This window comes from Festucalex cinctus, chromosome 3, assembly GCF_051991245.1.
Source record: "Festucalex cinctus isolate MCC-2025b chromosome 3, RoL_Fcin_1.0, whole genome shotgun sequence".
Lineage (NCBI taxonomy): Eukaryota > Metazoa > Chordata > Actinopteri > Syngnathiformes > Syngnathidae > Festucalex > Festucalex cinctus.
Window position 1 is genome coordinate 17087932 of NC_135413.1, and position 23232 is coordinate 17111163.

Sequence of the window (23232 nt, forward strand, 5' to 3'; positions counted from 1 at the left end):
GTGTCCTACAGGTTTTGCAGATTTCCCTACTCGAAGTGCAGCTGATTCCAATTAACAGGCTCGTTATCAGGTTTCTGCAGAGCTTGCTGATGAGCTGATCATGAATCAGCTGTGTTGAAGAAGGGAAATATCCAAAACCAGCAGCATCTCACCACCCCTGCTGTATGATATACATGGAGTGTGTATTCCTTATATTATCGGCTTGTAAAATACATCAAAGGTTAAAAAATTTAAATAAGGGGAAAATCTTTAAAAAACAAAACAAAACAAAACTGTACACCTATTTTGTGAAAGTTGTTTTGTACGCAAAAGATAGCCATCATGCGCTACAAGCTTGAGGGCACACCCAGTAATAGGGCGTCCGTGTTTTCAGTTGGCCAGACTATCTCTAGCATCGGTTTTGTCCCAGTGTACGCTGCCACCTACTGGTCCCAATTTGTACAATTCAGAGCACACAGAAATAACACAAAAGCACACAGTCGTGGATTCGCCTTTAATTCTAGTTACCAGAGTAAAATTGTTTTCAAACATGGCTTACAAATCCACAAAACAAATTTGGTCCATTTTCTTTCAAAGTGTAAAAAAAACAATTTAAACAGTAAAAAGCCTTCATCTCATTTAAGTTAAATTATTGTTACAATTTGCCATAAGAAACATAACATTTGAAATGCATCAACTCATAATAGCAACATTTAGAGGTTAGCAATATATATATATATTTTAATGAACAGGAAAACAAAGAGATGGCTATGAGTACATGTATAATAAGTGTTAAACAGGTGTCATCCACCTGTCAAATGGGTCATTTCATAAGGCTCATAAAAACCAAGCAGAGAAAGGTCAGAGTCAAAAGTCTGTCAGTTCACTAACTTCTTTACCATTAAAAATGCAGAAAGCCTCCTTTGTAAATACAACTAACCGGTTACCAGGCAGACGTGCTCAACAAGGCTGATTCTGTGATGCCGAGCATGAACAAGGGTGGAGGAGGCTGGTCGCTCCACTGCAGCGAGCCTGCCTGATCTTTTTGTTTTGTTTCTTCTCCTCCACCCGACGGTGACGGGAATAGAAGCTGCAGGATCACAGAGTGGGCTTTAAATCCACACACGCCAACTCGCACTCTCTCATCTCCCATTCTTCTCAATGCTCCGAGGTGAGGAAAGTCTCTGGTGTCTCGGCTCCATCAACTCTAAATAAAGTGCTCTCTCTCTGGTTTACTCAGTTAAGCGCTTCATTGAGGTCAGCGGAAGGAAATGCAAAGAAAACATACAAAAAAAAATTTTTTACGCATACTTGAGCATTTGCATCCTTTCAATTGAATAAACTTCAACTCCAAAAAATAAGAAAAGGTCTGACAATGTCTCCTTTAAAAATACATAAACAGTATAATAATAATTATCATTATTATAATAAGACAACAACGGTAACTTGTGTACTGGACCAACAAGTGTCAATTATGAGTGTGAAATCTGCACAGGCAAGAAGGCAGGAGGAGCTCAAATGCAGGAGTCTTCTGCCTGTATGTGTGCAATGTGTCTGCACATAAGAATGTAAGATAGGGAGTGAGCGAGGAAAGGGCTCCATCCATGCACACGTCTGTTGAGTGGCACTTCAGTATTTGGGTACTTTGGTATAATCCTCCTGGACGACACTCTTGCACAAACACATGGAGAGGATCATGCCAAGAAGCTGTGGGGCAAAGCAGTGACAATTAAGTGTAAAAAGTGTCTTGCAATATATTGGCTTACACATGACTTTAAATGGAATAAGTCATTTTGGCAGCAACATTTTTTTTTTTCTACTCAAGGGCTCCCTCTTCAGGTGTGAAATGTCATTTTCTTTGACAGCACTGGTGGTATGTCTACAGCAGATGAATTTGATTAGAATTTGAAAATCAATATTTATCACTTTAGTGTAAGGCAAAGAGTGTACAGCGCTATTCACTGTGCCATTCACGGTCGGGCTTAAATAAAGTCTACCACACTTCCACATATTATTACATACATTCACTTTTATTCTTCCAAAGTGCTTTAGATGGTCCACTCTGCAGTACGATAGAAAATCAGCTCAATGAAAATTAAACCCACTTTAAATTGTTTTAAGTAACGGTAATAAATAAACAAAAAAAAAAAAAAAACCCACCCCCAACGGGAAGAGTGGGAGGTGTGACGATAGTGGCTGCTGTTTTGAAGCAGTGACTATCTGGTTGGCGTCACGGGCTTTGGTTGATCCCAGACGATGCTCGGCGAGTCAAAGACATTCTATGCTCAGTCCAACTCGTCATTGGAGGAGTGGAAACAATCCGAGCGTGAAGAATCTGATTAGACAGCAAATCAACATCCTCAGATCCAGCCAGAAATATGCTAAGGTAAGCGCTAACATTCTGAGATCTAGCTCGTTAACTAGCTTTCACTAGTTCGTCAAACGTTTGTGTAGAGCTGACAAACAGCGGGTGTAAACGTGCTGATGTACACAATAACAACTGTTGCCTAACTACCGGTAATGTGAATATACAATTCACATAGTTTGTCAAGATAGTCAAATTGTTATACTGTTTACTGTAAATAAATTATATACCATCAAAAAGCACTTTTTTTTGTCGGTGTTAGTGTTTTATCGAAGGAAAGCACTCTTTCAGGTGTTTGTGGTGTACAAAAGACAAAAAACAACAGTGCCAAAATCAAAGATGTGCATGAAATACATATTTTCACAAAAAGCCTCTCTTCTCAGACTTTTCGCCCAAAAGACGGAATTTCGCTCAAACCAACCTGTTTTCTACTGCAGATTACGGAAAAGCGGAATAAGATAGAAACACTCTTTCCTTTCTGATGAAAGATGAGACTTCAATCTTTCATTTGCTAGTTTCTGTGTTTGCATAGTCCTAACACACAATTTTCTGTGGGCCTTGAAACATCAGTCAAAATGCTGTAAATCAGCTGGCACTATGAAGTGATCTTTTCTGAAAATGGCTGGCAGTCAAAGAGTTCAAATACACAGGAGCAAGATTCATTAGCATTTCCTTCATAACTACTATGAGGAGAACATGGATACCTCCACGACTGCCACTCCGACACATATTCCCAGAATAACTCCACAGTTCTCCAGGAGCCATTTCTCCACACTGGTCATACATCCCTGAGGAGGCAAGTGGAAGAGGAAGCAGAGGACAAAAAAAAAAAAAAAAAAGTTAACAAAGGTGGGGGGAAAGGGTGGTCAAACACACAGCACATCAATGTAATCCCACCCGGACATGAGCAGAGCCTGTTTCAAAACACAACTATTGACTTTGGCAACACGCAGACCAGTTAGCAACACGGCACGGCTTTCCCGACTTATACATGTGATGACCACAACACTAAAATTAGCCTTCAAAACGACAAGTGACTCAAGCGGACATAGATTTCATTGTCACATTTCCACTGTCAAAAAAAAAAAAAAAAGGTGACATTAACAACAATATATCGATAACAATAACAACCAGCACAAAGGGGAAGTCAAGTCCCTTTTTTGTTTGTTTATTTATTTTTTTACAATAACTTCTATGAGCCCACACTAGTCTAAATGTGGTATTATTACTATTGTGTTTGTGGAATATGACTTAAAAAGTCAAATCCACCCATTTTTATTCTACTTAGGTGGCGGCCATTTTGCCACTTGCTGTCAACTGAAAATGGCATCACAGTTGGTCAGGGCTCAGCTTAAGAACCTCACATGACCAAGCCCAGAAAAATGATGTGCCTTGATGATTGTCACCAGACCCCTTAGGCGATATGTCATTTTCAGTCAAGTGCAAGTGGCTGTACAAGGCAAAATGGCCGCCCCTGAGAGGTATAAAAACAGATGGCTTTTTGTGCTTAATGTTCCATAAATGCAATATTAATCAGAATACTGTGCTTAGGCTAGGGGGATTCTGTAAATACAATTTTTGACTTGACTACCACTTTAACCACTTTAAAGTAGTAGTTAATTGCAGTCCATTAATTGGTTGACAAGAGAACAACAGGAGACAGTGCTACGGATATATGGTATGTATGTAGCAAAAAAAAAAAAGGATCAAAATGCTGATGTTGATTCCTTCACTGTGTGGTCCTGAGTTTACTGTTCAAATTTTGATTTATTTCTCTTCTGGGATTTGCTTTATTTTTCCTGATACCAAACCTGTCATGACTGGGACATGCCAGGGTTAAGTTTGGGTCACGCCAGGGTTAAGTTTAGGTCATGACCGTGAGGTCAAGTGTCTGTTTTGAACTGATGTAATCGATATCTAGTTTCAACTGGTTTTAAGATATGTGATGTCATGAGCTATGTGATGTCAAGAATGATAAGAATCTTTAATCTCTTTTTCTGGTCAACAGCCAATCAGATCATTCCATGTCAGTCCTGTTACCCACATGTCTATCCACAGCCAATCCGATCAATTCACTGTCTATTTAAGCCAAACCGAGAAGTGTGTGTTTGTCGGATTATTACCTCGGTTCCTCTGTGCATCTCCACAGCCCAAGGGGGCTTGGCGTCTCCTGATTCTTGATGCATTGTCATTGTTTCTCGTCTAGTCATGTTTGTTCTACGCCTCTCGATGTTATGTGAATAAAGAGTCTGCACTTTTGGGATCCAACCTCAGAACGTAACAAAACTACTTTGACACATTTTTTCTCCCAGCCATTAATTCTTATCAATGTTTTTACCTTTTCAGAATTGAAAAAAAAGTGATCACCTTTAGAAAAATGTCACTTTTGCAATTAAAAATAGAAATACAAATAACTATAATTGCCCAGCCCTATGTTATGATATAACATGAAGACATTGAGTGAAAGGAAAAAAAAATAGCTAGCCATAGCGGATGTGCAGGACAACTTGAGCCAATAAAAACTCCAAAAGCAAACATCGGTAAGAGCAAAGCAGCAAAAACATGGAAAAGTCTGAAATGATCAGCGGACTCAGCAAGCCGAGGTCTTACAAACATCGTAGAGGGCAGCTGTACCGTTTGGTAGATGGGAAGTTCTGAGGACAAGTGCTCACACAGGCCCTCCACCTTGACGTCGGTGCCAGGCAAGGACTCGTTGCGACAGGAACACGAATAGAGGTGCTGGGAGCTGTTCTTGATCAGCATGTTGTCGGACCAGTTGCCAGGCCCCGTCCACCCGCAGCACTGCATCTGTGACGAGAGAGGAGACGGAGGAGAGGAGCCGAGTGGGAAGTTGAGCATTTTCTGAAGCTCGACAAAAATACACCTCGTTTTCGATAAGGTTGTCATGTGTCATTTTCCACACTTTTCACATATTCCAGCTCCTTCAGTGAAGGTGTAAGCTCAACTTATTATAGTAATGGACGCAATACTGTGTGCATTGAGAGGAGCGTCTCAATGAGCTGCCACCAAGACACTGTGTTTGTTCTTTTGCAAAACGTCAGTTGGGAACCAGTTTTTAATCAACACGTTAGATGTTTGGTGCGTATTTTGCTATACAGCATTTTAGAAGGAATATCTGGGGGGAAAAATGACATTAGTACTAAAAACTGTAGTTTTAAATCTAAAATATTAAAGAAAAACAAAGATGACAGTGGGGAATGACTAGGAACTAAAATAAAACGAAAAAAAAAAACTGTTTACAAAGTTGGAAACATCATCACCATCATCATGAACTGACCGTCCTCTGGATGTAATCCCAAGTGTGCTCCGTGGTTTTGTTCTGGCCGGTGTAGTGGACGATCATTCCCTTAATGATGTTGGACATCTCATGTTTCAACTAGTAAAAACAACAAAAAGAACATTCATTTATTAATTAACAATCATAGTTCCTGATGTGATATTGAAAAATAAATACAGCAAAGCACAAACTTCATTGTTTGCATCAACCATTCAGAGTATTATTTATAGCTGGTTCTGATGATGCAGACCAATCTTTGAGTAGCACTCGGAAAATGAGAGAAAAATATATTCACATGCCCACTGATGAAATCTGCATTTAGAGATTCCCCAACACTTATTTTATACTTATTGGTACAACCGTAGGCCACACACTGTGGTATTTTCGCTGTAGAGAAAGAAAATAACATAAAAAAAAATCCAAACTCACAACTCTCAGCTTGAGAGACTGCCACACTACCACCTGAGCTGCGCTCCTTCAACTCTTTGCTTTTCCTCAAGAGACCAAAAACTGTTTTTGGTCTGTTGGAGTTAGGAAGAATCCATGCAATCATGGAATCAGCTGCAGCTGACATGAGCGATTAGCAAAAAACAGGAGTTACGTGGCTCAGGGAGTTGATTGGCTGTGAGTTCGTTCCTACCTTGAGTCATTTTCATTTTTTTTTCCCAATTCTTTATTTTACTCTCTTTCAAGTGTAAATATTCCTCTAAAATCTCTAAATAGAGTCAGATTGACTACAGAATTTACTATGCATATAATTTATTCTGAATGGCAAAGAAACATAACACACCCATGTCTTTATGTCATATATGTGATCTAAATGTTTTATTAGTACGGTGTTGCGGGTCGTCAGGCTGCACTGAAAAGCTGCAAATAGGCCTGCTTGTGTGCAAGATCACAGAACTGTGGCAACGTTGGAGCCTTCAGAGCTCTTTTGGAGATATAACCTCGCCCTATTCTGGGAAAGAGGGCACCGCCCTGCCCTGTGGTGAGCCTTAAACACAAGGAGCATGTCCAGGCTCATGGGGCCGCGCGCACGTGTACAGAGAAGGAAAGTTGTCAGTTGGCCTGGGAGTGTTTAGATACAACACCCGCCGCACACCGCGCAAAGACACTATGGCTGGTTATTTTAGTTCCGTCTAAATTAATGAGGTACGGACTGTTTTCACTTGATTCGGATAAATGTTATGTATTAGTAGTCCTGATGGTTAGCTGTATAGCGATCAAACAGTTCCCCATGTGCTATTTGGGTGACTAGGTGGTTAAGTGGCTAAATTAACACTGCTTCTGCATATGGAAGGATGACGCGTTTCATCTATTTTTGACCAACTGTGCTTGCAGGTGCCTCACAAGTTACACGCCAGTGTGATGTTTTTCACCCCCCATGTCGTTGTTCAAGTTCTTGATGCTGTGTGGAATGATATTATGTTAATTGGTATTTATCTAACGTTGACAATATTTACACTTTAGTTCCTCTGATCATATGTCACACATGACGAGATCATCTTCAGGTTGCAAACATAAAAAATTAAAAATGAGCTCATAATCAGGTGAATGGTGAGGATTACTTATGTATGTATTATTAGGTTTCTGTTTTTGTAAATGACAACTTGAAAACGTTCAAGTAAGCCAGTAAGTTGCAGCTCTCCCCTCTAGGGGTCACTGTGCTGCAAAAAAGACTTTGGGCGATTATTTTTCTCAAGAACAACTTCAGACAAGGCATGAGTTTAAGTCATTTTTAAATACTTTACATGAATATATATTAAACATGACCATCAAACTAGCGATAGACCGATTATCAGCCGGGAAAAACATACAATAAGATTAAGATTAAGAAATCATGTTGAAATTTTGGAAAACATTTACAATACAAATCTTAATTGGAACTATTTTTTTTTTTACTTGCTTAGTTTTTAATTTGACTTAATACATGCTGATGACCCTGTCGGCTTCCTGCAATTTTTGTTAGAATTTTTAAACCAAAAAAAATAAATAAATAAAAAAAATTAAACAAAGCTGTCACTTCTTTATGCAATTTTAAAAAATGTGGGCACTAATATTTTCTCTTTCATTGCAAATTAGTATCGGCATGAAATATTGGGTATCGGTCTCCTTGACTATTAATGATCTGTATCGGCCTTGAAAAAAAAAACCCCATATTGGTATATCATTAAATCAAACAAAACGAAAAAGCCAGGTGAAGGCGCAATGACAATCCACTGCATTTTCCACCACATCACCTGGCCTACCAAAAGCCTCCAAAATCACATTAGTAGAACAACATCCTGTGACTTTCCACTTGTCGCCCTATGAAACAGTGTTTCACCACAGGAAGCGGGAGGCTTACGCTCACAGCTGTGACATGAGGAAGCACAAACACCCACAGATGCAGCAAAGGGAGGGTAAGGTGGCGGGTATCATTCTAAGTAAGGCTGATAGATGCTCAAAGCATACAGAAGGAAGCGTCTCACCCGATCTCTTTGGAAGTAGATGAGAACGCCAGCGGTCACTTGGGCGATGAGGATGAGCAGGAGGCAGGTGAAGTACTGGTGGGGATGAGGAGATGGAGAGAACAACTTTCAACTGAGACCTTTTCAAGAGTCAAGCAAAATTATAACCAAGAAACCCAAGAGAGGAATAATAATAATAATAATAATATTAATAATAATATTAATAACAACAACAACATCTTAGATTATATAACACTTTTCAAGGGACCATGACCATTGACTCATTGAACAATTTCAGCAGTGAAAAGTTAATATTTTTCCCAGAATGAATTAGATAACTTCATTATTTTTAATATACAATTAATACCTTTAAAAAGTAATTTTCTATTTGCTGTCAACTGATGATGACATCGCCTTTGCTGTGGAAGTAGGTAACGGCCAATCATGTCTCACCTGTTTTCTGGGTTTGGTCATTAAGCTGAGCCATGATTGGTCGTTACCGACTTCCTCAGCACAGGTGACGTCATCATCAGTCGACAGCAAGTAGAACAGTTACTTTTTAAAGGTATCAATTGTACATGAAAAATACCAACTTACCAACTTACTACATTAATTATAGACAAAATATTGACGTTTTACTGCTGAAAATGGCTCAATTACTCAAGTATCCCTTTAAAGCAGGTGTCTCCAAGTTCGGTTCTCAAGAGCCCCTATCCAGCCTGTTTTCCATGTTTCTCTCCACTAACACACCTGATTCATGATCGGGATCGTTATCAGGTTTCTGCAAAGCTTGCTGATTAGCTGATCATTAGATTCAGCTGTGCTGAAGGACGGAGACATGGAGAACAGGCTGGATAGGGGCTCTCGAGGACCGAACTTGGAGACCCCTGCTTTAAAGACTGTCAGACATCTTCACATTTAATTTTTAATTGCGTGGAACATTGTTTTACACATTATGTCTGACGCTTGTGCTACGTTTGTGTAATTGTTTGGAGGTTCTGTAGCAGCTGCTCACTGTCACTGGGGAAAGAAGTAGGTCAATAGCAGCTCTACAATTAATGGTCAACAGAAGAGGAAAAAAAAATACTATACAGCTTACTAGCTTTTATCCCTGTCCCTCCACACACCGACGGTCAACACATGCTGCAACAAGCATACAAAAGTACAGACACTATTGGCTTTAGTGTCAGCAAACATTTGTCAAGTGTTCTTAACCAGGCATGTGGACTTGAAGCAGGTGCAATTACAAGCATTATTCTTGCAAGGAAATGTGCAACTTCTGTTCTAACAATAGCTTGAAATAACAGTAGTGAACAAAATGCAGGGATGATTAACTACTGCGGTCAAATATGGGGAACAACAACAGTATTTTAAAGTTTTTTTCTATTTCAGTATCAGGGAGCAATGTAAGGGAATTACAGGAAGTTAAATGACTAAGATGACTTGCTCAGGCTGACCATGGATGCTCATGGAGAGCCCGCTTTCATCATGCCACCAGACAAGAAAACAGCTTGCTAGTTGTTGATATTCACATTTGAGTTTGGAGTAAGAAACCAAAGGCAACATAAAAATAAGAGATTACAGTCAGCATTTCATGAACGATTTGCTGTTGCTTTGTCACGGAGAATCGCTCTCCAGATGAGTTGAATTGAGTAGAATAGAGGACAATTTGCCATAGACATGTACAATTCATTTCATGTACAATTAGTACCTGTCGACTGAAAATGACATCACAAGGGCTCAGGTAACCAATCACAGCTCAGCTTGTGAATGTCACATGACCAAACCTAGAAAACAGGTGAGCTGTGATTGGTTACCCGAGCCCTTGTGATGTCATTTTCAGTTGACAGCAAGTTGCAAAATGTGTTTTTAAAGGTACTAATTGTACGTGAAAACTAATGAAAGTATCAAATTAATTACAGGACTGTCTCAGAAAATTATAATATTGTGATAAAGTCCATTATTTTCTGTAATGCAATTAAATAAGCAAAAATGCCATACATTCTGGATTCATTACAAGTCAACTGAAATATTACAAGCCTTTTATTATTTTAATATTGCTGATTATGGCTTACATCTTAAGAAAACTCAAATATCCCATCTCAAAATATTAGAATATTTCCTCAGGCCAAGTTAAAAAAATGTCATAAGCAATATTAAAACAGAGAATTACAGAAAATAATGGACTTTATCACAATATTATAATTTTCTGAGCGTATAGACAAAATATCTTTTTATAATGGGCTAAATAAGTGAAATATCCCTTTAAAACAAAGAAGTGTATTTTCATCGCATGTAAAACTTATTGTATGTGTGGTTTGATGAGCTGCAATTTGCGACATCGCCACACTGTAACTGTGATCGATCCAACTCTTGAAAAGATGTCGATGATTGACGTCCCAAGGAAATGCAAATGTTTCATTATGAGTCAACACAAAGATAATCAGGCTGCTTCCATGGAGGACTACAGAAATTGTAGAATATTTACTTTTGAAAAGCTGAAATTTTGAGGATTTAGGCAATTTTAAATGACAAAAAGGTATCTAAACTATTAGTCGATTATCAAAAGCAATTATAGATTAATTTAATAATCGATTTGTTGTCAATTAATCATTCGACCTCTAATCTTACATCATAATAATCTCTCTGTCTCTGGAACCATACGTGTCCCGTTAGTGTCTGAGCTCCAAGTGAATGTTGTCTGTAATTGCTCACCAGACCAAGAAGACAACGAATTTCGTAGATGGCTCCAATGCAGCCAAAGAAGCCCATGGCCATCGACAAGGACCCCACTCCGATGAGGATGTAGGAAGCCACTTTCACGGTGTCTGACGATTCCTCTGGAGAAAACAGAAAAACAAGAGTTGCTATGACAGTTGGGAAAAAAAAAAAAAAAAAAAAAAAAAAAAAAAAAAAGAACTAGTTAAGTTGTAAGTACTCAGTCAGCAACCAAACTGTGCTGGATGTCATTGGGAGATAAGCATCCACAACCAAAGTTATTTTAGTTCATTAAAACTAACGGAAAAAACTAAAATTCAAAAAACAATTTCGTTAAGAAAATAAAATAAAAACGAAAATGCTTTTAAAAAAAATTTAAACTAACAAACTACAAAAAAAACAAAAAACAAAACAACAACAACAAAAAACTACATTTTATGTTTACAATAAAACTATAGCAAAAATGTCCTTTGTTTTAGGCTTTGGTAATGAATTTAATACATGAGCCTTTGGGGATGATTTTAAATGTGATTTTAAGTAGATTTATTTAGGATATTAACTGGAATAAGCACGTTTGAAAGTGTGTCATAAAGAAGTGACATCATCTAGCAGCAGCCAATAGAAAAGTACCTTCAGATGACGTCACTCCCATGGTGTTGTTTTTTTTTTAAATATTGCGCACAAGTCATAAACATTTTATATATAAAAAAACAAAAAACTAAAACTAATACTGAAACTAACTAAAGCTAAACTAAAATGAAACATTTATTAAACAACTAAAATTAATCAAAACTAACAGAACGACCCTGACTAAATTTAAAACTAAAATGAAAAATTCAAAAACTATTATCACCCTGGCCACAACGTAAACATTTTGTTTTTCCGGATATAACCACAGAAGTTTCTATTTTTTTTCAGACGTAGTCCTTATTCACACGCACACCAATTTGATATGCCTAGTCACACTTAGCAAAAAAAATAATAATCTTCCTTGACCAAAGAGTGAAGAGTGAAATACTTAAGAGTGAAATACTTCTCCCCAAAAAACATTTCTCTAATATTATCAGCCAGCAGAAAGTTCAACCAAGACAAGAAAAATATGTGGCGAGATGAATTGATTGCCCTCTTTGCAACGGTGGGGGAATGAAATGGAAGATTGAAGGCTTGCAGAGGAGATAAACGGCAGCCAAAACATGGCCATGTGTTATCCGTGTAAAAAAAAAAAAAAAAAAAAAAAAAAAGGAGAGAGAGAACCGTGGAATATATCCAGAGTGGAACAAACTTTGTTCAGAAGCAGATAATTCACTGCACAACATTGAGAAGCGCCTGGCAGCTGCAACAACTCATCCACGGCTGCGCTTTGTTGCTTCTTGGCAAGCGACGACATATCCAACTCTTGGAAATTATCTGCTGATGCTTTACATGGTTGTGTGCTCGTTTCATTAAGGCAGACATGATGAAAATAAGCATGATAGTCTAAATCGGTAATACAAGACTAACACAAATCTTCCCACACAAATCACTGACATATACTACAGCATATCTTTACTGGATGCTTTTATCGCCCAGAAAAGCTTCATTTTTATTTATGTTGAGGGTAAAAACTAAAAGTTCGACGCTCTTAAAGATATTAGTGTGGCAATAAGCATTTCAACTGCGAGATAACTGCAAGGTGTCAAAAGTCTTTTTGGCAACACGATGCAAACAAAGTTCTTTCAGAACACTGGCATTTGCACCTACAAAGCAACAGATTGCTGAATCTTTCCTAAAACAACCTCTCCAAGAAGCTCAATAAAGCACAAAGACATTCAACCGCTGAGGATTACATGCGTGGAAAAAATAAAACGTGGGTAGCACTTTATCATGACTGTAGAAATCATCTATTTCCTGTTCCCAATACAAGAAAATAAATTTTACTGGATGATGTGCGTCTCTTCTTCACTCATATGCTCCCAAAGACATACTTATATGTTTTTTATGTTGTTTTATGATAGAGCATACAGAAGGCTTTGATGCAGCCTCTGAACCGAAGAGAATGCTTGAAGCAATGGTAGTTATTACAAAAACGGCCAGAAGGTGGCAGCAGTTTATATGAGATCAACCAGGGCCATGTTGCAAAAAGTTCTTTTCCCCATTGTTTGAAAGAGATTTGTGAATAATGATGAAAATTAGCTATGTTCTAATGCTAAATTGCTGTAAAATGGAAACAGATAGAAATATACTTTTTCCCCCCCTGACTCTAATCTTTCTTTTTGGTAGTTTCCATGCTTTTATAGCAATAGAACACAATAGTCTGTGGGCCTTGCAAAATCTGTCAAAATTTAGGAAAACAGCCGGGAGCGAAGGGGGTTAGGCGTGAATGAGTTAAAAGAAAAAGTTTAAAAAAAAATTTTTGTGAAGTATTTCCTCTTAGGCCCTTTCCCAGTTGTATCTAATCTCTGGGGTAATATATATTTTATACATTTCCTGCTGTCTTCGGTGCTAAAAACATGCACACAACTCAGTTCAGAAACTTCTTGGCCTCTTACTACACTCTTCCATAATGCATTGCGCCTCGCTTCCAGGCAAGTCTCCTCTAAATAGTTTTGGTGGTTTTCACAAACTTGCACCACGTGTTATGGGGACTTTTGAGAAAATGGCTGAGGGAGGATAGACTGGCATTGCAAATCCTTCTGTAAATACAACCTGTGATCCAGCATGTATACAGTCAGGGAAAAGTGAGGGTTGTACATCCTTATAAATAATTACATGAAGTTTGGATTTCTAAATTTATTTCTGTACAGGATGTCGGAAAATGTGTTTTGCTGCACTCTGTGGAGATGGAAAGTCGTGTTTGTGAGGGAAGTCGAGAAAATGCTTTTTGACACCAAAACATTCCCAATGTCTATTTGCCTCTAGTTATTGAAGCAGCGACACATGCCTATTTATACAGCGGATAATGAATGGAAACTGAAGACAAAGAGATCCTGTTTATGCTCCAGCAATGGTGCAACCAGAGAAAACTGCGAATCAATAAACATAGCTGCACAAAGCTTTTTTTTTTTTTTTTTCTTTTTTCAAAGTTTGTTTTCGTATGCACAGCAGCATGATACATTCAATGAGGATAGTATTCTACGGCGAGAGGGCAAACGTGTTGAAAAATGTATGGAGGTCACAAAGACAGTATAGAATGGGATGTCCTTGGGGCATCAGGGATGAAGGGTCACTACTATCTTTGGAAAGAACGGATGGATTATCAAAACAGTGCTGCTTGCTCTTGAAGGGATAACAAATACACAGTAAATTCTGTAGAGTAAATTTGACTGTTTCGAGAGCGACCAAATACTCAGTTTTAGAGTCGGTTAAGATTTACAATAGGAAGAGAGTCAAATAAATAGGGAAATAAATTGGAAATGAATAAATAGAAAAACACCCAAGGCAATTTATTTAAAGCTTAATTTGCGGGAACATACAGTAAGTACGCAGAAAATTACCTCTGAATGAACAGACAGAAACAATCGCTCACATATATGGTCGTTGCGTTTGAGGTTCATGGTGGACAGTGGACACCATCAACTGGCGAGCCGTTTGCAAGATACAAAATGTCTGCAGGTGAACGCCTTTCAAATCCTGCTGACTCATGCTCATGAATACACACACAAAAAAATTAAATAATGTGTACAATTAGCATGAAATTATGTATCCATATTTTATTGTATGTTCGCTTCCAATAAAATTGGACACCACGCTCGTATTTTCAAGTGAACCAATTTAACATGTTTTATTTTCTAAAGTAATTCCAGCAGAAGCGCAAGATTAAGTACAGTTTATAAATCGTCGCATCTCATGTACCTCGTGGACTCAAAATGAAACGACCTTAATGGAATTTTTTTCTGCCGACACGTTGTCACACTGTGGCCAGCGTGAAACCCGAATAAACGCTGTTGTGCTGCAATTTCATTCCGCCTGTTTATTGGTCATGACTGTTTTTGAAACTCGTGCATTTTAAGGGGTTTTGTTTACATGGGGGTGTCGGCATGTCACGAACAGGAAGTAGTCGCTACAGCTGTTATTCACGGCTCCAAATACATTCATGCACAAAAACAACAGCACTAATCGCACTATATGTGCAATATTGGAAACAGACAACTCTTGGTGATTGATTTTAAATGGAAAACAATATTGACTCTCAAACCGAGTCAGCGTCCGCAGCAAGGTAAGACCACCATTTCTGACAACAGACATTGTAAGAACTTTCAAACTAGCATGCAAGCACAGGTGATACACATACAAAAAAAATCCTATATTTACATTTCAAACCATAACATGTGTAGACAGTAAAATTTCAACTGAGAAGGGAGGCAAACTTTGCCACTCTAAGCAAAAAATACATCTGGAACAAATGTAACAAAACCATAGATGTGGAGATTTATACTAGATGACTTTGCATCCTGGTTTCCTGTCAGGCAATGCTCGCATTTGGTTTCATTATACTTTTTAACATTGTTGTCTATCATTGTGCTGATAACGTTCCTGTTTGCAACTCTGTGGAAGCTTTAGGTCCTTGAGTAGAAATAAAACTGTGGAACATCTGTGGGGATGTGAAACTGTGTTGAGAGCTGCTGGATTCAAGGTACAACTGCGTATGGAAATAAGGTGTTATTCTCTGGCATAAGACTAAACAACTTGCAATGTCTTGAACTGGTGAGATGTTCACTCAGCTGACTGACTATGTTATGCGTTTTTCTAAAATATGTGACTTATAAAAAGGAGACCTGAAGAAGTCCTCATGTTTCACATGGATGTTTTTTTGTGTGAACATTCTTACATGTTCCTCTGCAATAAACCACTTGTGAGGCGATCCACATATGTGCACAGAGCAGGCAGTCAGACAAATGGGGTCAAATGTGCTAAATGTTTACAGAGCATTATCACGCTAGGTCATGGCGGTTAGAAGTTGTGCGTGCGTGTGTTAAGGCACTTACGCAGAACAGCAATGAAACTCTGGTTATCAAATAGAACCCATAGTCCAAAGCCCATGATCAACGCTCCAAAGACCTGCAAAGGTAAATACAGTAGAGAAGAGTCAGCTATCAAAGATTACAGTTGAAATGAAATAGTTGTTGTTGAGGTGCCTTCTAGAGAGGCACCTCTTGTTTATACAGGCAGTTACATCTAGACTAAAAACAGTACTAAAGCTACACAAGATTCAGTGCCTTTTTATTCTAAATGTGATGCTAAAGTACAGTGTACAGCAGGGGTGTCAAACATAAGGCCCGGGGGCCGGATCAGGCCCGCAATGGGGTTTAATCCGGCCCGCGAGATGGTTTTGTAAAGTTAAAAAAAAAAAAAAAAAAAGACTGTCGGCCCAATTAATCAGCCGGCCACAATCAAAGCTTATAAATTCATAATTACACAAGTAAGTCTCAGTTGAGCAATGCATCTTGTACATGGAATTGCTCTGAATGTCGTTATTTTAAACACAATTTAAAGTTAGTTTGTTTAAAAAATAAAAACATGAATCAAACACAAACATGCTGAATAAGACACATTCAACTACACATATGACAGGGATTAACGTCCGTATAACTTCATTAACGGCACCCGGCACACAATCAGTGAACAATATACAGGTTTATGCAAAAAAAATTTAGGACAATATTTGTACAGATGCGCCCCACAATTTAGGGCTGGCCCACAAATAGCGAAAATCTGCATGTAATTGACGGCAATGTTTTACAAATTATTTTACAATTTTACCGATCCGGCCCAATTGCGAATATATTTTCCTCCATGTGGCCCCTGAGCTAATATGAGTTTGACACCCCTGGTGTACAGTATATCGTAGGTCTTGTGTATTCATGCTATGATGATCCCTTCAGTAAAATTCGGTAAGAATTTGTGTGTAACCGCCCCATACACCTCTTGAACACTACTAATGAGGTCATGAGGTTCAGAGCAGGCTCTTGATGTGATGATTATGGTTCTTGTTGGGCAGTTGAGGGGCACAGCGTTTGGGGGTGGGGGGAGTAGATGAATGCTTGCGGAACCCCTCCACAGCATGTCAACAATAATTAGAGCCCTGGTTAAGAGGTGTTCATTTGGTGGGACTGTTGAGCCCCCGGCGGTCATCATTAGCCCACCAGTCCCTGGGTTCCACTAAAATGTACATGTGGACATACATCAAAAGCTTTCTTTGAGGAATACAAACTCATTTGAATAGTCCAGACATCCTCAGAGAGCTCATTTGCCCTTTGAGAGTGAGGTGGCAATAAACCCTAATAAACCATCTGCTGTGCTTTAGACGCTCCCCGCCAGGCAAGCCGAATGGAACATTTGGTGCGCCAACAATCTTGTCTTGTTTAGTTTCAAAATCAAACAAATGTCTGCCCAAGACCAAAGACCATGTCCACGTGGAAACGAGTTAGAGCATATCTGCAAAGGATTTGTTTATATTTTCCGTTTTGTCTACATGAAACTTACATTCTGGGAGCCCAGACGTGATCATTTTTTTTAAGCGCCGTAAAAAAAGACAAAGACGCTGTTGTTCTTGTGTGACCGTATACGAAAACCTCCACCACCACTACCAACAACAACAACAACAACAACAACAACAACAACAACAACAACAATGGTGGATCCCCTTGCCAGAAGTTCTTGACCTTGGCAGTGATCTTTAAAAGCCTCCAATAACTTACAACTAAGTCACAAGATTTGTGACCAGCGTCTTTTTTGGAAGAGTCTCAGGGAGCTCTAAATACTTTAAATATCGAAACATGGAGGCAACACCGTGTTCCTACTAGAGTTTTCAAAACGATTTCATTTTTTAATTAATCAAATCTTAGAATTTTGATTAATCATGATTCATCGCTTAATTAACTAATTTGCTCCCAATAACGTAAAATACCTTGTTTTTTTATGTTAAGTGTCCCAAAGATGTATTTATTTGTTGTTTTTTTAATGCTAAAGCACACAGAAGGCTTTGATGCAGCTTCTACTTACAGCTACTACTTTCTGTGAAAATGGCTGGGAGCGAATGAGTTAAAAAGCTTTTTTTTTTTATACAACATATTTTGGCCGCCAAATTTGAAGAGCACCCATTATGTGTTAATTCTGTCAACATTTAATGTTATGAGGACGTCTTCAGCATTTTTCTAACCAGTTAATTACTTGCATAATTTAAAATGGGAAAAAAAGACCCCAATAATTTGACATGAACAAATATTCTGAATGTCATACGCAAACATTTATTAAATGCTTTACTTTACTGCATGTAGTTACGTTTATGGCCCAAACACGAACTGTGCTACCTTTAACGTAGCCATCCGTTGTCAAGGTAAAGGATAATCTGTGGTCAAATTATTAGTGTGATTGATCTGCGTTAATACATGATTAATGCAATACTTGTTTGTGATTAATTAACGCTTCAATGTTGACAGCTAGTTCCTAAACATGCTAAATACAGTACAGTTACAATAAACATAATCATAAATCGTTTCAGTCCCAGTAAAAACCAAGTGAAACAGGAACAAATGAGGTGGTGAATATGTGGTTACTTACAAAGAAGATTAGGTTGAAGAGGAAGAGAAAGTACTTGGTGACAGTGATGCATCCTTTCGTCATGGTTGCGATTCTGCGAGACAAAAGTAAACAGTGCAGCGGTTACATTTAATTTTGGATTGCCAGAGTGAGCAAGAAACTTAAAAAGACAGATGCAAAACAGATAATTATACAAAGGCAGTTACCCTGGAGAAGGTCAAGCCATGTTTGTAAGAACAGAAAATTTCACAGATTCAATTTCCAAAGAGACTCACAAAAAGTTTTGATCTCATACTGGGCCTGTGGTGTGATCTCATTCTGACAAATTCTGAGATCAAGTCAAGTCACCTTTGTTTATGTCAGACATGTCCAAAGATATGTTTTTGTTGATTCTTGACAAAGACCCTAAGATCTAGCTTAGCAAGAAGACAGTGTGGTGAAGAAGCATGCTAATGTAATCAAAAGCAAATGCAAGCTGGGTTTACTTGTTGCAACAAGTTTGCAAAACAGTAAACAGTGTGACTAGATGACGTACAAGCCTGAAAAAGTGGAACCAAAGTCATCTGACGATACAAAGTTAGGACATGTTACGGTGACATCTGCTTCGCAGCTTGTTTGCTACTCTCTGTCACAGTCACATAAGCGTGACTGCGCAAGTCTACATGTATGACAGCATCTGAGTAGCTTGTCTATGAGCAATACTTTCCTTCTGAGAAACAGCCGTAGGCAAGAAGACCACCACCACATCAAACTTAAAACAGTAGGAACACTTTATGGAGCAACCTAATGACAGGATGAGAAGGCAGTGCTCCAAAAGTGCTAAATAAATATTTGCCATACATAGCCAGGCCTTTTCCTTCACTGAGCACACACAACAAAAAAATATAACTAGCCATCATTGTGGTTAACTGTGAACATTGGGTAACTTAAGAGACAACTTAATAATCAAAAGTACAAGCATTCATTTCAAAGGCACAAAATCTTTGATCTCGAATGTATGGCTGGTTAAGCTTTACAGCGAATAATTAACACATGACTTGTTAAAGTCAATGTGGTAATCTATTAAATGGCATGCCTTGATGCCAACAGTTTTCAAATTAGATGATTAACTGTTTGGAAAAGGGAAAGTCATGTCAATTCTGTTAGTTAATTATCTATATCATTTTAAATTACTCTCATGGTAGCAAATTACGGAAACGTAGAGCTGCCAATGTGGAGTAAACATTTTTGGCTGGCGAGTATGTTCGAACATACTCGCAAATACATTCAAACATATATTCGCAAATACGTTCAAACATACTCGCAAATACGTTTGAACATACTCGCAAATATGTTCCAATGTACATGTAGGCTAAATGCTACAAAGTTAGCATACCTTCCCATAATGCCACAGGGTATTATTTTCGCATATTTCGATTGCTGTGGTCCTCAACTGTGCAAGCACAATACCCTGTTGCATTATGGGGCGAAAAATGACAAACCTATATCATGCACGGCAGACATAATAAATCATAAAAGTTACGAATGAACACTGTTTTTTGTCTACTTAATTTTCGAATAAATTGGTAATGTGGCTCAAATGCCTAAAAAAATAGGGTTTTGTTTTTACTCGCTCATGCGCAAATAATACCCCGTGGCATTATGGGAAGGTATGCTAACTTTGTAGCATGTAGCCTACAAGTTTTACAAGCTATTTGCGAGTATGTTCGCACGTATTTGCGAGTATGTTCGAACATATTTGCAAGTATGTTCGCACGTATTTGCGAGTATGTTCGAACATATTTGCAAGTATGTTCAAACATATTTGTGAGTATGTTCAAACATACTCACCAGCCAAAAATGTTTACGCCACATTGGCAACTCTACGCTTCCGTAACAAATAAATAAAAACAATGTGCTTAATTAATAATAATAATAATAATAATAATAATGTGTTCTTTTTTCTTTTTTAGAGTGCCCCCCCCCCTTTTTTTTTATTTTACATTTGTGTAGGCCATTTAAAAAAAATAAAAAATAAGATAACTGTAATTAGCAAATGAAATGTTCAATTACAGCAACTGGCCCTTTCTTTTGTTGTATTGGTCAGTCTTGGTTTCCAAAAGTGTTCAAATATCACTTAGCCAACTACGCTATGCTATTAGAGTAAGAGAAACATTGCCAATTCTGAATGAAACTTTCTGCAAGTTGTAGGATCCAAGGAGCTTCGTCCTACAGGGGTCAACATCGTGTTACAAGCTTATGATTTTGCCTCGACTTTCAGCGCCATGGGCTGTGGTCACTTACTGACTGGTCATAATTTTCAGTGGTAAAATGTCATAAAACACAAGTCAGAAAATGTGTACTTTTTTGGGTAAACAAATCTATAAATCACCATAAAACATTTGTTTACTTTGTTTATTATTCCTTTCAGATACGTTATTACAACAGACCTTCAACACATCAATTACCACATCAACAATATCCGAAAAGAAAAAGGGCTGACGGGTTGAAGTCAAGGCTTATTAAACCCACCATTTGACTTGTAAAAAAAGAGCATCTGCGAGCTAGTTGAGCCGGATGATCCAAATAGTGACAATTTTGTGCTGAACCCTGGCATAGAAAGCCTTCATCGCACAACTGATAGTCATGCAAGTATATAATCCTTAAAAGAAGATTTTCTTTGTGGCTTGATGGACCGCAGTAGAGTAGATTAAAAATGGTTTAGCTATGATTCACATTGTTTGTAGACAGGGCCCATTCCCGAAAACAGCCCTCCAAAAACATAACGCAACACATTAAATAGGTTACCGGTGTAGCTTCAACCAAAAAAAAAAAAAAAAAGTAGAGCGCAGGAAATGACGAGTCTGTTAGTTCCTCTGCCATGTAATTAAGACATCATCAATATTTAGAAATAGATTTCTTCAATAGTGGTTAAGAGTGGAGGATGTGGTCTGCTGAAATATGTGCTTTTAAAGTTCATTTTAAGGGACCTTTCTCCCTTCTAAATGCCATACAAATAAGAAACAAGATGCACCAATCAAACTTTTTTTTGCAACAACTTCTAACAATTCCCCTGTGCCTTTGTTTTGAAAGGTTCCCGAACCCTGTATCATAAGCAGCACGAGTGGCAGATGGCAGTATGTCTAATGGACCCGGCACGGATTAAAAACAGGCCTGAAGGCAATAGGTCTTGACCTACCATCATCCACTACTGTTATATCAATATCTGACCCATTTAAACATCTGTCAAGCCTGTGCACTGGTATGACTCTCCTCCACTACTCTGGTAATAAACCCTTTAATACAGTTAGAATCCTGCTTTAGCACATCTGTAGTCGGTCGTTATCTTCATTGATATAGTAATTGTAGTAGTTTCACAACTAGTTCAGGGTTAGCTTCTCACTAAGTCAACTGACAGAGTCCAGCTTCCCGGTGACCCTAAACAGGGTAAGCCATTGAAAGACGAAGATAGCATCAATGCAGGTAGCGACAAAAGGCTTTTGTAGTCATCTGGAGGATGTTAAAGGATGTGATGTCATGGGATATTCGTCTCTAGACAATGATTCATCAGATGCATCAGTGGTGTTAAGGGGGGCGCTTTCAGGCAGCATCTACGAGAAGTTTTGCCATTACATTCTCACACAATTTCAAAACTGGAATAATGGTTTAGATTCCTCCTCTGACTCTGTTTGTCAACCCCGATAACGGGAAAAAATGGGGGGGTGAAGGAAAAAAAAAAAAAAAACACCCACTGAAGCAGGAACCCTATTTTGTTGTGTTGTAAACTGCTGTTTCCTCAAAGGAAATACTGTAGGTGGGTAGTATAATATATATATATATATATATATATATATATATATATATATATATATATATATATAGTTTCCCAAACCAACTGAGCCTTAATTGTCAGGCCAGTGCCACACTGTAGAAATGCATCACGCACGCTTCACCTCTTTCAAAACTGCACTCATGTATGACAAAGAGCAGCATGAAAGAGGCGTTAGAAAAACAAAAATTAGTAGTATGACACAATATATGTCCACATCACCAACAATAGCCATTGTTAAATTAAGAGGGTTTAATTTAACAATATGTATCAATGTATCAATTGTGTTTTTAAAGAAAAACATTGTAATCTTAAAACAGTTGAATAAATGAATCCAGCTTGATAACTGTGCTGTCAAACCAAGTGGTTTGTTCGTTATTTTCAGTAAAAAAAAAAGAAGAAGAAAAAAAACAGTAATATATAAATAAATAAAAAACTTTTTTTTTTTGCTTGTTTTTTGTTTAGTTTAGTTTTTAAGGCATAAAAAAAACCGTTATTTGCCAATCAACATGATGCGAAGGGGATTTTTTTTTTTTTTAAGAATTCCATTCTTGTTGAGTTTAATAATCTTGCGTCTGGTTAAAAGAGCTTCAACTGTTTGTTTGTTTTTTCTCACGAGAACATAGCATTTTGAAAAGTCAACGTGTTTGCATTGGGAGAAAAAAAAAGAAAAAGTTTCATTCACGCGCAGGGAAGGACGAAAATACGACAAATAAACTGCAGAGTTCAGTACACATTTAAAACGATGATTAGCCAGATACAATCCAACAATCTCACTTACGTAGTTTGTTTGAAATCACCAAGTTTTGTCGACAGTCTTCGGATAAGCGTCGTGTGACTCTCCCAACTGCTTGCTTGTTTGATGGTGGGAACTTGTGCTACACTCTCGTGCGTGTGCGCGTCCTGAGACATGAGTTCTAACCACACTGATCTGTATATATTACTGGATAACCGCTAGTCCATACAAGGGCGTGCAAGCCGTTGAAGCCACTGGGCGGCCATCTTACCACTCTCACCTCTCGAGCAGATTACTATAAACCAGGGTTCACCAAGTCCGGTCCTCAACATCCAGAGTCCTGCAGGTTTTAGATGTTCC

The 23232-nt window shown here is 38.1% G+C and overlaps 1 protein-coding gene across 1 annotated transcript; it reads right to left on the reverse strand.

Annotated features, from left to right (window-relative positions):
- Nucleotides 1-474: 474 nt before the first annotated feature.
- Nucleotides 475-23064, reverse strand: LOC144015836 (CD82 antigen-like). Its single transcript, XM_077516214.1, has 9 exons — nt 22918-23064; nt 18350-18422; nt 15775-15847; nt 10808-10932; nt 8114-8188; nt 5643-5741; nt 4979-5152; nt 3049-3132; nt 475-1686 (listed from the first exon to the last, which is right to left on the reverse strand). Exons 1-9 carry the CDS (start codon nt 23046-23048, stop codon nt 1609-1611), a joined length of 912 nt encoding a protein of 303 aa, XP_077372340.1. The 5' UTR covers nt 23049-23064; the 3' UTR covers nt 475-1608.
- Between the last annotated feature and the right edge of the window lie 168 nt (nt 23065-23232).